Source organism: Lepisosteus oculatus, chromosome 25, assembly GCF_040954835.1.
Source record: "Lepisosteus oculatus isolate fLepOcu1 chromosome 25, fLepOcu1.hap2, whole genome shotgun sequence".
Taxonomy (NCBI): Eukaryota; Metazoa; Chordata; class Actinopteri; order Semionotiformes; family Lepisosteidae; genus Lepisosteus; species Lepisosteus oculatus.
In genome coordinates, this window is record NC_090720.1 from 7,338,289 (window position 1) to 7,354,454 (window position 16,166).

General features: G+C 40.5%; 1 protein-coding gene across 4 annotated transcripts in view; it reads right to left on the reverse strand.

Moving 5' to 3' along the window:
* Positions 1-571: 571 nt before the first annotated feature.
* ece1 (endothelin converting enzyme 1) overlaps positions 572-16,166 on the reverse strand; it is a 46,220-nt gene continuing 30,625 nt past the window's right edge. For all 4 annotated transcript variants that reach the window (XM_015337254.2, XM_015337258.2, XM_015337257.2 and 1 more), the window contains 12 exons: positions 15,509-15,697; positions 12,136-12,278; positions 11,301-11,415; positions 9,678-9,788; positions 9,267-9,365; positions 8,507-8,584; positions 7,827-7,930; positions 6,025-6,135; positions 5,346-5,413; positions 4,957-5,147; positions 4,333-4,428; positions 572-3,189 (listed from right to left, as the gene is read on the reverse strand). In XM_015337254.2, the coding sequence (XP_015192740.1) occupies positions 3,013-3,189; positions 4,333-4,428; positions 4,957-5,147; positions 5,346-5,413; positions 6,025-6,135; positions 7,827-7,930; positions 8,507-8,584; positions 9,267-9,365; positions 9,678-9,788; positions 11,301-11,415; positions 12,136-12,278; positions 15,509-15,697 (1,482 nt within the window). In that variant the 3' untranslated portion in view covers positions 572-3,012. The remainder of the gene's footprint in view (positions 3,190-4,332; positions 4,429-4,956; positions 5,148-5,345; positions 5,414-6,024; positions 6,136-7,826; positions 7,931-8,506; positions 8,585-9,266; positions 9,366-9,677; positions 9,789-11,300; positions 11,416-12,135; positions 12,279-15,508; positions 15,698-16,166) is intronic.

Genomic DNA, 16,166 nt, shown 5'->3' on the forward strand with positions numbered 1-16,166 from the left:
GTCTTAGTCTTTACCACAAACGAAGGTACTGGGTTACTTGCATAACGAACCATACAAATTAGATATAAGAAGACTAATATTGTGTGTTCAGGAACTGATTTGAGCTGAATATGTAATAAAACACCGCACTCTACAGAGGAAAAGGCATGGGTCACCAGAAGGTACTGTAACAGTGTGCTGTACAGAAAGCGAAAAGAACAAAAAAACACGTCAGAGAGTAATGGTTTGTAGGGCTACCTGATTGCAAGTAACTTACAGATCCAAGCAACTTATGGAGTAGTTCAAAGGCTTCTTTTTTTTTTTTAAATCAAGCCCCACAGTTTTGCAGTTGGTTCAATCACCTGTACTCCCAAGAACAATGCCTTTATTAATCCAGTTTTGCCACTGAATTTTTATGGGCGTTCCCTGCTCCTGTTTCAGTACGCCAAACAGATTCAGTGTTAAATCTGTATAGTACTTGCTTAATAATGACCCTCTCCCCTTCCAGTCATTTCACCATCAATATCGCCTATTACTCCCATCATCCCAAACAGCGCAACTGCTGTCAGACTTGAAATCAAGAACACAAATGTACTTCTTTAAAAAGGTCTTTAATTACACTTTCAAGTTGAAAGCTTAAGGCATCAGGCTTTTCTTACAATTGTAACTGTAAACAATATATAGAGAATTGTTTTGGTTTTACATCCTGTCATTCATGATGAACTCACAGTGGGGCACAGATTGTTACAGCCCAGTTCATCCCATTAGGATAAAAAACTGCTGTTTGTAAGAGCTACAGTTAAAATAGCCAGACTATAGTGTCATGCAGTGATTTAAAGAGGAGTTGTCGGAAGAGACTGGGAGAAAACATTTTTGTTATAATTCTAGACCAACAATTCTATATATATATATAACAGTGTTCAATGGAGGTTCATTCATTATACGAAATCTTAATGACAACTTTCAAAGAACAAAACCAACAACTAGACAACCATACATATTCACCAATGAAGACCTGTTTCTTGTACAATGCAAACCCCATTCAGTGATCAGAATATATTTACACAAATGTACAGAAACAACAAATAAAACAGAAATAATTTAAGAATATGGTCTGAGAACCCAGTCCACCCTTTTCTTTCACAAACCATACATTAATTTTGTGCACAAGAACAAATCAGCCCCTTTCACCGCTGTACGTTTGCGCAAGCAGGTGTGTGGACAGGGGAGGTCCTGCCCCAGGTCACTGAACAGAAATGGGTATCAGTTTCTCGGATGGCACTGGATTTCACACCCCAACACACAGGAGCAAGCAGCACAACTCATCCCCAAGCTTGGTCTCCTAGGGAATTTAAAACCGTTAGTGGATAAGGCCTGTTGAATTCATTTAAAACAATCAATTCAACAAATGATTCAATCAAGGCATTAACAGCAGAAAACCACTGAGCTCTCCAAGACCAGGACAAAGTACAACTGGCCTGGAGGCTTGAAGCTAGCAACTAGGCTGTGCAGCCCTGGTTCACAACAACCTGAAAAGCCCATGGAAAGTGTGCCCATGGAAACCGTTTTTACTATAGAGGCAGTGGTACTTGACCAATAAAACCCAGAAATAGTGGTTAATTATGTACATAAGTTCTTGATGTAATGGACGTCTGACTGTTATGTACTGACAGACCAATGGATTTTTGACAACACAAGTGAACCAACACAGTTAACCCTTTTCTGTTGCGCATTTAGTTTCTTGCATTCCATATAAAAATTACATTTAAGAGATAATTGTATTAATTCTATACAGTTCTTTTTTTCATTTATTCTGTGGTATAATCAAAGTGGTTATATTGGATTGAACAGCCTTTTCATGTGTAAAATCAATGAATAAGCTTTTTAAAGTCCATAAGATAGTACAATTTCAGCTAGTACTGTTCAAGCTCACTAATTAAACTCCATTTAACTACACCCCAAGAACAGTAGAGTGTAGTATCAACACTCTTCCGGCAGTTTTGCCTGGTACATTTGGTATGACACAGTTTAAACGCAGCACTGTTTGTAATATTTTTATCACTTCAGGTAATTATAATTCTTTTTATTTGCTTGTAGATCGAAATTAGAGGCCCTTATTGTGTCTTTAAAAAGGGTCACCCCAGTTACAAAAGCTTTGAGAACAATGCAACAGAAAAAAGTTTGTTGTAGCATTCCAGCACATACAAAATAGACTAAGTTTACTTTCTTAATAATATTCTCCTTGGTAAATGTGTGTCAGTCCTGAAAGGCTGCAGTCTGATGATTAACACATTAAGCGCTGGTAGGTTATATGTAACATTTTAATATCCGGACAGACAACACACATACAGCACTACAGTAGCTTAAATCATAGCAGCCTTCCTCACTGAACTGCAAATCAGTTCTTTTCTCTGGAAATTTCTTTTCCAGTCAGTATAAGCATCTTAGTATTGCTCAATAAACTACTAATAACAAGACACATCATGGGAGAAATAGTCTTCTCTCAACTTGCTATTTTGAACATTCCTTGCTCATTAACCTTCCATCACAGTTTTCTCATGAAACAGCTGATTATGAAGTTATTTATATATAGGTGTGTAAGACTGTTCTTCAAAATATGCAGTCATTGATGATGGAATAAACAAACTGAAAAGCAATTATGTTTAAGTATCCAAAAATTGAGCTACAATAACAGGAACTTACAACAACCATAAAAATAAATAACGTGCTTAAAAATAATCATTTCTACACAAAACCTGAATCATGAAAAGTAGAAGTTCTCCCTCTTTTTTTTTCTTATTTTCCATTTTCCAGTGTTTTGCATCTTTTCCTCTTCCCCAAAAATATTTTAACAGAGTTTCATTTTGAAGTTAGTGAAACAGCATGCTCTTCCGAAGTTAGTGGAGGTCCAGTGGGATTGTCGGAAAGGATAGCATCTCAGTGGTTTATAAATGTTGACGGCCTCCTTCTGCAACGTTCCCCATTCCCGGAGTTCCCAGTCACTCTTGTCCTGGATAGGCACGGCACTGGAAATCACCAAAGCTCACATTTACGTTGGGGGTTCATGGGGGAGTTGTGCTTGCAGTTGAAGTGCTGGGAGAATTCCCTGGAGTTGGACACGGTACCGATGACTCGAAAGCGAGAGGGACTGTGTGGGTCTGTGATCACGCCTTCGCGAGAGCTCTCAGGTGTCCGCACTGAGCACCACACCTGCAGTCGGGGAGAGAGGATACACAAGATTCACTCCTTACGTGCAGAGACAACTGCAACAAGCTCACACAACATCTCACTGTTGTGAGTCGGCTCTTTGCTTTCCTAGAAATAACAGGATGCTGATAAGATGACATACTCAAACAAATGTGTAGTAGATTGTGCACTGAGGCGTCACACAGACAAATTGGAGAACAATGATGGTACATGCCAGAAGGCACTATATCTATAGGAGTGCCGATGATTTTACAGCCTACAAACACTGTCCCCCCCACTAAACCATCCCTGCCTGGACACCAGTGTTATTTGTGCCCACTGGTACAGTATGTACAGTCAGAGATCAAATGACCAATAATTTTAGATAGATGTTTGAACAGACCAGTGCTTTAAGCATGTCAATTATTTAGCAGGCTCTACAAAGGATGCTTTTTAAAGAAATTATTTAGTGAAAAAAGCCTTCTCTCAGCTCTGATTTTGGAAAACTGGATTTTGACAGGTGGTGTGGAAGATAAGCCTAATAGAATCTTTTTGGCAACGGATTTAGTATTAAAACTATATAGATCTTGCAGTAAATTGATAGAGAAATCTCCCAGTCCATGACACCAAAAAAATACCTGTAAGATTAGGTCAGACCCTGGTCACAAAAAGCCCTGTAAATAATATGTAACTACAACTTTTTCCTTAAAAAGGAAAAGAGAACCAGCTTCACAGTCTTAATTGTGCCATGCACTTAAACTAACATTTAAGGGAAATTATTGAGAAATGACAGCAGCCAAAGACTGAGAGAAAGTAGAATTTTTTATTGAGGTGTGAAGACTTGGCTAAACCCACTTGGCTGAGGACCAACCTCCTGGCCATTGGACAGGGAGGAGGGATGCGAAAAACAAGTGAAGATGAGGAGAGGGTGACGCGTGGTATATATGGAGACATACAGTATATGGAGACTGGGTGCTTATATCATAAGCGCGAGTTGTGGCAGCCAAGTTTAATTCGTTCGGCTGCCTTCATCCCTCCTGAACTTTCGTCAAAAACTCCATGAAATCAAAGTGAAGTTGAGATTGAAGTGCCTTATAAATGACCACAGTTCCACAACATCCTCACTGCATTTTGTTGCGAAATAAAAGAGCAGCAAAAGAGACAAACCTGTGCAAACCCAATGAAAAACAGCTGCTGATTGGTCATTCCAAGAGTTGGCAGGACCTCCTCCTCACCATTCTTCCAGATCCAATTCTCATAGGCCTTCAGGAGCACAGCAGAGGACAGGCAGGATCAGGAGATTGGTATGTCCACATCGAAAAATATAAAAAAAAGACATCTCACTCAATTCAACTATAAAAATGTTCTCAAATCAAAGACTACATTTAAAAGTAAGTATCACAGACATGGTAGTCAGGTTTTCAGTCACAGATGATGGTTTCAGTAAAGACTATTCACACACTGCTCTGTTCACCTGCTGGTTAACATCTTGACATTTCACGCAGCTGAAAGAACATGTGAAACAAAGGGCAGGATGCCCTCGTTATCCATCATGTACGGTATTTTTTCGGCCCCTACCGAGACATATTTTAGCAGATGTCTGCGTAGTTGCTAAATTCACTCCAAACCAGAGAAAACACGAATTATTCTAATGTTCTTTCTGATTTACTACAAAGCAAACAGAAAGGAGGTCATTAGAGGTGAAGACTCAGCTTGGGAAGTCCGATACTCTAGTCTAGGCAAAATATGTTTTGTATTCATTCCAGGCTTATATTGGCTCTTATCCTTCACCTTGTAGGCAGCTTTCAGGCCCCCGTTGTCTGCGATGTTTTCTCCCAGAGTGTGTTTCCCATTCAGGGCCTCTTGGTTGATGCTGTAGTTGCCATACTGCTCCACCATGCACTGCGTCTGCTTCTTGAAGGCTTCCACTGAGGCCGACTTCCACCAAGACCGCAAGTTCCCTTCCTTATCAAACTCCCTCCCTGTTGCAAGCACAAACCATCACCACTACCACTACTTCAGCTTAGCAAGTCACTTAACATGCTTTAACTTGTAGAGAAAGAAAAAATCTTAGTAAACATACACATTTGAAAAAGAGGTTCTACTACTGTTGCAGTTTGTTTCGCTTTGACACCAAAATGGTTTTAATAAAAAGCAATGGCAATGAAAAGGGGTTGTACCTTGATCGTCAAAAGCATGGGTCAGCTCATGTCCCATCACAACACCGATACCGCCAAAATTTAGAGCCCTAGAAATAAAAATAATTCAAAACACAAGCCTGTATTGAAATAAACACTTGATATCATTTGTTAATCCTACTTTTCAAATATCTTTCTCTTAATTATGTGTGGTTCATCACATCACTCCTTATACTTTCACATGTAAAGATGTGCTTCAGCAAAGGGAAGCCGACAGATACTGTATACAAGAAAAAGCAAAGATAGCTTAAAGTTAAACATGGGTAAATAAACAATTGGAAAAGTACTACAAACCGTTTTTATTTCTAATTGTTTTCTTTGCTTACATTTTTGGTTAGCAATAATTACCCTAAATAGCCACCTTCCTAACAAATTAAAACCAAAGTAATTCTAGCCAAACATACTCAGCAGCACAAACAGCAATTCCATGTGCAAGAATCAAAATAGTACAAACCATCCATGACGCTACTGCTGCCGCAAGATGTTTATACCTTGTTACAAAGTTTTTCTAGGGAAACACTTACACAAGAACCAGTTGCATGATAACAGAGGAACAGATTTAGAACTCAATATTTAGGCCATTGAGCAGATGTTTAGAAACATCAAAGGAAGGAACAAGAATAGAAGGGATCTGAGGTGAACGGGATCTGGAATATCTTACTTTGGCCAAGTCCTGCTGTAGAAAGGGGCCTGGAGAATCCCTGCAGGGAAAACCATCTCATTCTTGGTTGGGGAATAGTAGGCATTCACAGTCGGAGGAGTCATACTCCACCTGCAAAGTCAAAGACCTTTTACTCACAAGTGCTTGTATTCCTAACTGTGGGCACTTCTCATTGACACTATTTATAATCACTACTCTATCACGAGTTCGACACTCGCTTAAAATAGATTAGAAATAAATATTTTGATATTTGTATGAATAAAACCATCCCTTTTATATAAAAAAACATATTATTTATAAAAACATGTTATTTAAGTATGTGGATACAGCCCCAGATTGTTCATTTATATACTTTGTGTCGAACTATCTTTGTGGGGACATTTTCTATACAGGACACATCTTACTCAATATATAGTATATACGGTGATTTATGTGTGTGTATATAAAGGACATTTTTTAAACTGTGCTGAATGATAAATAGTTTGATAACGAGTGTCACACACACACACACACACCTCTTATCTTGCTCAAGCACTCTACCATTGCTTGAACATGTCAGTGAGGAGCCCAACACTTTTATCAGTGTTGTAGATGGAAAGTCTCTGACTGTACAAGCACACAGCAGAAACATTCCCTTCTGGATCATATCAGAAACAGGAAAGTCACGAGACAGACAACCTGGTATTATGTCAAGTCAAGCTGAGGTAGAATAACTACTGATGTTTTTATAATTAAGAGGAACAGCAATGCTGGCATTTTCAAAGACATGTCTGCATTTTATCATCAATGGTTTTCACTAAACACACCTAAACTTAAATGTGAAAAGTAGCCTGTTTTTCCTGTGAAATCTCGCACTGAAAGTTGCAATTGGAAATGTAAAGCTGACAGACAGCTTCCAGTGTTTATTTTATTGGTTTTATCACCGTCAAACAGGAGAATGAGCTCGTTGTTTAGACTGGAGCTCAGCGCCACAGGTCTTCCTGCCCTGTCTAGCAGAACTGATTAGTCCCAGGTCCCTGCTGAGTGCGCTCTTCAGCTGTTAGCTGGGGAGGGCCAAGGACAACCGAGTTTAAGTGTCTGTTTTGCAGAAATTGCACTGAGCAGAGCCACCTTGAAGGTTTTCATTAGACATATCACTTATTAAGTCCTGCTTATTGAACTGACTCTATACAGCAAGCCTGTGCTGTTATAATTAATGCAGTGTTAGTTCCAAAGCAGGGAAGTGAAGACCATTCCTTCATAGTATTTCTGCACTTTTACTGTTGTTTTACCTCAGCATTTCTACACACACTTATTATGTTAATTTGTTTGCAGTTCTCGTTTTACACACACCCACTTTGGAAATGGCAGCCGTTTATATCTAGTCTCAAACAGTGGCTCCCATACTGCATGGGGAAAATGAGGAAAGGCTCTTCCAGCCCACTCAAATAGCACCTGACGTCACCACAAGTCTACAGGTAACCTCCAAGTCACAGGTGTTGCCATTATGTTAATGGCACCTTGGCTGAGGTCACTCCTCTATGTTCCTGGTCAGAGTGCCTATTATTGTACCGTACCTTCAGTGTGCTTTCCTGCACTGAACTATGGGAGTGCCAAGATAAAATACACCATGTACTTTCTCATGATCCAGGGCTGGAAAGTGCAGACCAAATAGGTATGTTTAAACCATAGGAGACCACAGGAAAGAAAGTGTTTTAATAAAAACAACAGGAAGAGTAGAAAAACACCCCTGCAGTGACTGTGAAACGCAGAGTTTTTTTTGGCTTTCATTCTTTCGGTTGCCCTTTATCCGGACTACTCACTGCTCTCTGTTGGGGGCTTTTCTCAGCTGATCCGCTGTGACTCGGGAAGAGAAGTTGTAGTACTGCATGATGTTCTGGAAATACAGATCGGATACCACCTCGTACTGCAGGAGAGAGAAATATTGTCAAAAACAATCGCCAGCCCACTGAGATCAAATCACTTATCAGCAAAACCCCTGCTTGACAATTTAACCTTTACTTCACTGAACCAGTGTGCCTGCTAAATGTACCAAAAGCATTTCTATCAGGGTACAGAGTACTGGTACTGCACACCGTTGTGTGGATAACTAAGAATGGTCAGGTTAAAATAAGAGTTTCTCCTCATATCTTCCACTTATACTATAGATATAACAAAACAGGAAAAGGTGCCCAGTCACAAGTACAAAAATTCAATTGATAATCACTAAAAAGCAAAAGCTTTGCATAATGTGTTCCACATGCATAATGTGCTCCAACAATAAGCTTCTTGATAGTTGCTGATTAGTAAAAGTTTCTATGTAATCATAGTCAATATTTTTATCTTTTTACTTTTGTAGATATATACTCTAATTTGAAGAAAAACACCTACTTGATGTTTAAAATGAACCTTTCATATGCCCAAAAATAGTACTCAAAAAACATGACAACAGACTACTTATTTTTTCTGTATCTCAGTTTCAAACAACAGATTGAATACTTGCATCATTAAACACTTTGTCCAGCTCCTTGGGATCCATGATGAACTTGGGGTACCCTATCATGTTGTAAATTGCATCTGCCTAGAAGACAACATGGGAAGGAAAGGTAAGAGGGTGGAATTTAGCATTTCATAAAGCAACTGCACTTTGTTAACAGAAGGTGGCACTATAGAGCTATGAAGAAAACAACACCAAAGAATCAGCTTTTATATTTCCAGGATTTAAATATATTCCTGATATCTTAACATTAATTTAGACCTAAGCTCATTTACATTTACTCTTACTTAAATCCCTCCAGTTTTAACAGATCAATTAAGTTCTGAAATGGTAAATCTCAGCACGACGGGGCAGCGATTAGCCTGGCTACCTCACAGCACTGAGGCCCTGGGTTCAATTCCAGACCTGAGATGCCATCAGTGTGAAGTTTGTATGCCCAGTGGGGTTTACCATTTGTGCTGGGGATCCAGGGTTCATTTCAGCAGTGCTAGATCCCTGAGCTCTCAAATGGAGAGGGGCAGATAACTATGTCATGCAAATTCTGTTCAGGGTGAACTCTAAAATCCCCCATGAGGAATGTTCATGATGTGCAGCTTGTAAGGCAATTTCTCAGATACATTGCATACCTGTGCAGACCTTAGTGGACCACATTGACATTTTGATATACCTCAACTCTATAAACCACTGTTTGCAGTAAACTGGACAATAAGGGACTGAAATACTTGGGAGCAATTCTCTCGGGACAGAAAAAGCAGACTTGCCACACCTTTTCTTTTGCAGCTTTTTTGGTCTCTACGTCCATCCAGCCCACAGATCGTAAACTCTCTTCGAAAGCTCCCTTAATTTCCGAAATCATGTCTTCTGCCTGCAAAAGACAAGGGATGAAACAGTCACAGGCAGATGTAGGTACAGTGGAGTTGTATCTGCTGTAGTTCTGGATAAAAAAACAGAGCCTTTCATGTAACATAAGACTGTGTTTTTGTAAAAGGCCTGCATTTGAGATTTAAGAACAAAAAGCAGGTTGCCATACACAAGTTTAGTCGTGTATGTTTTCCTGCATGCATCTGTATGACGAATAACCCCCAAGGCAGGGAAATGTGTGGGGAAAGTCCCACGTGCTTCGGTCTTGCCAGCAGGTGGCACTGACCACGCTGGGGAAGAATGTCAGGACACTCACGATGGTTTTGCTGTCCTCTGAAAAGGTGGCCTTGACAAACATGGCTCCCAGCGCAAAGCCCAGGGCACTGTCAGTGTCGCTGACGCACAGCTTCCATCGCGGGGTGCAGCTCTGAAACACAGCCACACGGGCGCCCACAATAAGCAAGTACTGAAAGTTTCACGGGCTAGATCTCACTACTCTAAAAAAGAATAAGATGCAATATTTCCCTAGCACTAGAGAAAAATAAGAAGAGAAACCTGGCATGGTGTGTGCTCAACATCACTGTAACAGCCTAAATCAACACTCAGATCCCCTTTCAACTTAAAATTGAACTGTCTGTTGAATATCTGTCCCATCTGCTGGTGTGGAAAGCATGGTAGAGGCACCCACACGTAATTGTGAACTCAGAATATTACTGTCCTTTCAATCCTAGACGTCCTCATTACCTGTTGGATCTTTCCTAATTGCATATTTTCCAGCATTTTGTTTTTATAACAAAGACCAAAGTGACAGTACATGTTTCATACAGATTTTATCCTTCTGATCCTGTCTTTGAAATATACTTTTAGCAGTTTTTGCACAGAACTGATTTTTTCCATTTTGCATATTAAAAACAAATATCAAGCCTGTGAAGGTTTTTTCCATCCATTTTTATTTTGTGACCATGAATGTGAGCACAGCTCTCACCATGGTACTTTCTCTGGAATGCCAGAGTCCTTGATTTCAACAAGGTTATTCCCGCAAAGAATACAACTGCAAAAATAAAATGCAAAGTCTCTTGTGCATTTCGCAACTGTTAAATGTTAACAGTTAACAGCACCATACAAAAGTTTAAAATATGAGTTAAGCCGAAAACCAGCTTGTCTCTTTAAGAGGCCTATGCTACTGCTTCTATTTACCCCCTGAAAGCTACAGGACATCCTCCTGCTTCCTTTCAGTGGCTGGGCTATTCGGAATAAAAAGAGACTCCCCCCCGAGAAAGTAGGTCACATGCCAAGAGCCACCACCAGCAGTCCCTGATTGGTGGACCCTAACATACTTTACAGATCAGCCAGAGGTACTGGGAAAGAGGTAAGAGGTGAAGGATCGTGTGATCAGCTGGACAGTGCGCAACAAACAGGATGACAGATGAGAGCCCAAGCAGTAAGTGGGAAAAATAGCAACACAATACTGCTTCCAAAGGTTAACCGTTCCAAATACATTGTGGTTCAGATTTATATTAAAAAGATCATAAAGGAAGGTGACAAATTACAGGAGCTTGCCTACCACCTCTATTTGTTACATCTTCACCTGTCTGTACACCCCGAGAACAAGTGCGATTAAGATTTCCCAATATACAAGTGGCAAGTAAACTGAGCTACGGAACTGCCAAATGTTTAATTCTCATATATGTCGACAATTCCTGAAACTACACCAAGAGAATGAGGGCAATTCTCCTCTGACACACCTATCTGACAGACACGCGCCTCTGCTCCAGTAAAGTGCGGTGGAGGAGTGATGAATCTCTCCCCAGCATCACTGGAACATTGTAGGTGCCCGTCAAGCCCCATCAATCACCATTAGCCTGAATAGAGAGTCCTGGCTGACAGGTACAGTACACCAACCATACTGCCCACATTAAGCCTGTCTTCCCTCTCTCACCTTTTTGGTCCCATACATAGCTTCCAGGAAGCGATTCTCAGCATCCTGAAACCTCTGGTCCAGGTTAGAGGCCATCTTGCGTACCACGGTCATCATCATGTAGTTATTGAGCAGGCTAAGGATGACAGGGTCATATCAAAGCACGTCATCAACAATATTATCCACCTGTGGGCCATGATCAGACCACCCACATGCCAGTGCTTCCCTACTAAATTCTACAGTTAAAAAAAAAAGACACAACAAAATGGTTTAAGGGGTGCCTTTCACAGCAGTAAATCAAAAATCGCAAATCATTATGGGCTAGTAGACTGTAGAGTGTCATTCCTGGTTTACGCTAAACTTGAGGGAGGCTTAGGGTCGCTCCAGATTTGTACAAATGTGAAAGCCTTATCAAAAGGTTATTAGAGGAATCAAATCCCGCTGATTGTCATCAGGTTCCTAATAAACAGGAGGGCTGGCCTGCTCTTATGCAAGGGACAGGCCGGTAAAGTCTCAAGACTAGTAAGGTGAAAGTCTTCACCCATGATGAGGATGGCCTGGGGATGGGACTAGTGTGGTGGGTTAAAAAGTAAAGCCTCACTGGCAGACAAAGTAGAAGGATTAGCTTCAGAGTTGACACATTAGTGGGTGACCGATTAGGTTCAACTCAGATTAGACACTCACAAGCCCCGTTTATCCTGACAAATGACTATTATGTTTTGAGAAATTACTTGATTTATGACATTAGTTTACATTTTTTTAAAACATTTATTCCATTATTTCAATACCATTTTTTGCTTAATGGCTCCTTGTCACTAAAATTGCCAGACTAGTACACAGGGCCTCTCTACCTTACCTCTTGTTGGTGCTGTTGATGAGGCTGGAGACCTTCTGCAAGTACTCCTTGGCATAAACCACCACCGGCTCAGAGTCATTTAACTCCACAGGTGCGAAGACCGCAGAGAGAAAAGGCATCCAGTCCACTGCCGGGGCCAGCGTCTGCAACACACACAGCCCTCTAATCACTGAGTTGCCATCTCCCCCTTAAATGGATCAAGAATGGCTGAGAATCATGGGGTGTCCTCCGTCATTTCACCCAGAGAGCCACCATAGGCTGCCAAAAACTCTACACCTGAACACTCACTCAGCAGTAGATTTTGAAATATAGGCATTGTTTCAAAGCAGCTGTTGAAAATGAATATTCCTGCAGTCGCAACAGAATGTTGTCCTGGTCATTGTTCACACACTCCTACATCTGCTGTTTCACACAGCGAAAAAAAATCCAAGAACGTGAAGCGCAGGATTAGTTTCTAACACAAAACAGGGTGTTGAATTCCAGTGCACAACAGCCTGCACAGAATGTTGGCTACTCCGTATAGAACCTATTACCCCAACAAGTGGTGGCTATGCTTGTGGCCCACATTGGGAAAGCTAGTTTAATTGCAGTTCCTGACCTACAGAGTGTATGGCAAACTGTAACAAGAACCTAATGCTCTCTTGTGACAAATTCATTTTTAATGGTCACAACCCTCTCCGCTTCCTCTTCAGTTCCTTCAGCGTGGGAATTCAGCTTCTAAAGCGAAGTCAATACAAGAGATGCTTTCGGGCTGCCAAAAGCAGGTGGGCAGAAAAAACGGGTGCCTTTCAACACACCTCATTTAACAAGCCCATTACCATGCCTTTACTTCATCTACAGCAGGGTCTCATAGCAACCACGCCAACACAACACTGGGCAATGGACAGTAAAAATAACCAGAGACAGGTGGGCACTTGAGCTGTTGAAAAACATGCCCAGCTGGGACAGGGTAAACACCAATTTCTGTACCTATTAACATCACCCATTAATGGAGAGAAATGTGTATTTTGTCTTGGATTATAGATTTGCTCTGGGAAGATCCAATTATCCCTTCAGAGCTGATGATGAACATTAGTAACGTTAGCACTTAACTTCTTCCCGAGTAAAGATGAATGGGTTATTTTAAAGCCAGAGAAAGATGAGCATAAAATGTGTTTTTTATAACAAAGATGTGGTGCCTTTATGCTGCTTGAAATCATTAGCCCACAAGTCCAGTTGGTTTCATAGTAAGTTAGCAATTGTTTCTATTACTGTATTTGATGCTTTATAACCAACGGTCTCACTACCAACAGGCTGCATTATTTTATAAAATTTCTCCCAACATTTATTGAAATAATGCCAGCATACTCATCTTCCAGTCTTCCATTACAGCATCTGGTTCCTACCAACTGTAATTTAATTGATAATTAGCAGGAAGAATATAACAATTAAGGTCCTGGTCAAGACAACTGTGCAATGGGCTGGCTGGGAAGGGATGAAATCTGCACAGCTCTGAAGTAATGCTTAATATGCTAAGTTGCCAGAACTAAATAAAGTGTCACTGGGCCAAAAACCACAACAGAAATCAAAACATCCACCATTTAGAGGCTAAACTGCCCGGTTAATTTACAATTCCATCTAAAAAGCCTAGTCTTGTTTCACTAGGAATAACACCACCCAAGAATTCAGCACACTGAAAGGTGTATTGAGTGTTTTAGTCACAATAAATACTGGCTTGACCCACTTGACAAACCTCCAGGCCAGTGGACGAGAAGGGGAGTGGGACCCCCCCCCGCAGAGTGAGGGGTGACCAAGGGGCAGCTGCAGAGGGGAGATGGGGTGGAGGAGGGATGCAAAATGATGTATGCGAGGGAGGAAAGGGGATTACGTACAGTATTTATAATGCTTTAGAGAAAGTGAAGCAATGACGTCAGAATGGTTTACAAATTACTGACAGCTGAGGCTGATTGAATTTGGCTGTTTTCATCCCTCCCGCACTTTCGTTATGAACACCATTAAATAAGCATTAGAGATTTTATGACTGTGTTCATTTGGGATGCATCACTGTGTTTCTGCCAGGGACACTTGCCACACCAGCTGCAATTCAGCAGGAAGTTTTCGCTATTTTGTAACGTTCCATTTCCTGCTCTAAAGAACCAGGCACGCATAAGGTAAATCAAGCCTGAACAAAAAAAAAAACTGTATGATTCCCCTAGAGGAAAACTGGAAGCAAATAAAAAGACTGAAAAGAAATATGGGGGACTATAAAACCCTTTCTTCTCCTTGTAAAGGGGAAAAAATGTAGAATAATAAGCAGTTCATCTGAAGAGTTATTTAATAGCTTGCCTCCATCTGTTACATGTCCAAATACACTGAGCTGTTCTAGTTATCCCATTAAAGGAGGTACAGCTTACAGAAGTACTATAAACTTTTCCAAAAAATCTCTAAATATGATTAACAGTGCACGAGCTACTGTAAGAGATTTAAGTTTTCACTGTATGCCGCAGTGTTTTTTCCACCTGCTGAACTTTCAGATGATTTATACACCTTAACAAATGAGTGTCTCACACTATTAACAAAGGCATGCAGTACAGGCCAGACTACAGCACGGACTCCAGACTCACAGGGATTTGGTTTCTATAGCGCAAAAGCCAAGAGGACTTGATGAAGACAAGAGGACAAATTGAACTGAAAACTTTACAAGTATGCATATACAGTACTGTATAATTTAACACACAACAGCTAAGGGTGTATAGCACATCTTTACAACAGCAAGGAATGAAGAGAAGGAACACAAAAAACACTCATTTGTTATAGAAACACATTTTTGACACTTTGTCCATGCAAGGTCAAGTTCACTTCAAAAGAAAACTTCCACAAAACTTCAACAGTTTGCAAGAAGAGAGAGGGTTACAATTCAGCACACATGTAGAAGACAAAGACCATGTAATTCAAACTGCATGTTTCATAAAATCTGATAATACCATCCTAAAACAACCAAACAATAGACTGTCTATTAGTTCCATTCCTAAATCCATTAAACATCATCTCTATAAAAATACGACAAAAGATAAATATCTTAAAGGAATCTGTGTGTAGAAAGCTGTCTAACTAACAAAAGCTTACTGGAAAGGTATCATGGCATACTATATAAATAAAGGGAATAGAACAGTAATATGAAAACATTTGATACCAGCTCAGTTCTTTTACAGGATTTATGCTTGAGTGATTAAAGTCATGGTTACACAAAACATCTTAGACAGCTAGCACATTTTTTTTACCAGATGTATTCTTTTACAACTGCTTTATCCACTATCAAGCAATTTTAACTTTGACCCAAGAAGACCTGATCGCCTAAGCCTACTGCCCAGGAAGCCTACAGTATTTGACTGACCTGAAGCTCTTTGACCGACATCTTGTGATAAATAAGCTCCTCGTCTCTGCGCTCCTCCTGTGGGACGGTGATTTGGGCAAGGGTGGTTTCGAAATCCAACACTTCCTGCATCTGCACCCTAGTTGAGTCTTCAGAGCCTCCCAGGAGCACTCCCAGCTCCACCAAATAGTTCAGATAGGCTGTTAACACCTGGGGATCCAGAGAGCACGTTAAATGACAACAGAAAACCAAGCCCTGTGCAGATCACTTGAGATTAACCTGCCTGGAGTATCTCTAAGGAGTATCTCTAAGATTGTAAGGCTTTATTAGAAAGCTGCTCAAAATCAGATTTTTAAAAGAAATTCTCAAAGCAAAAATCCACCTGGCACTCAACCTCTATGCAGAGAAAACTTGCTACAAGAAAGTCTGAGCATTTAGCAACCTTCTGAACATAAATGCAGTGACAAACTCTGGTTCTAATGGATAGGGTAAAACTCCAATTCCACCCAGACTGTCAAGAGTCTGTACCCCACATCAGATGGATGGTGACAGACAAACAAGTTGGAGGATCACAATGAAATGACAATGACAATACAGAGGAAACACTGGGAAATATTAACATGAACATCAACGCCAGACCTTGCAAGAGGTTCTGAGTTAAAACCACAGAGTTTGTCTT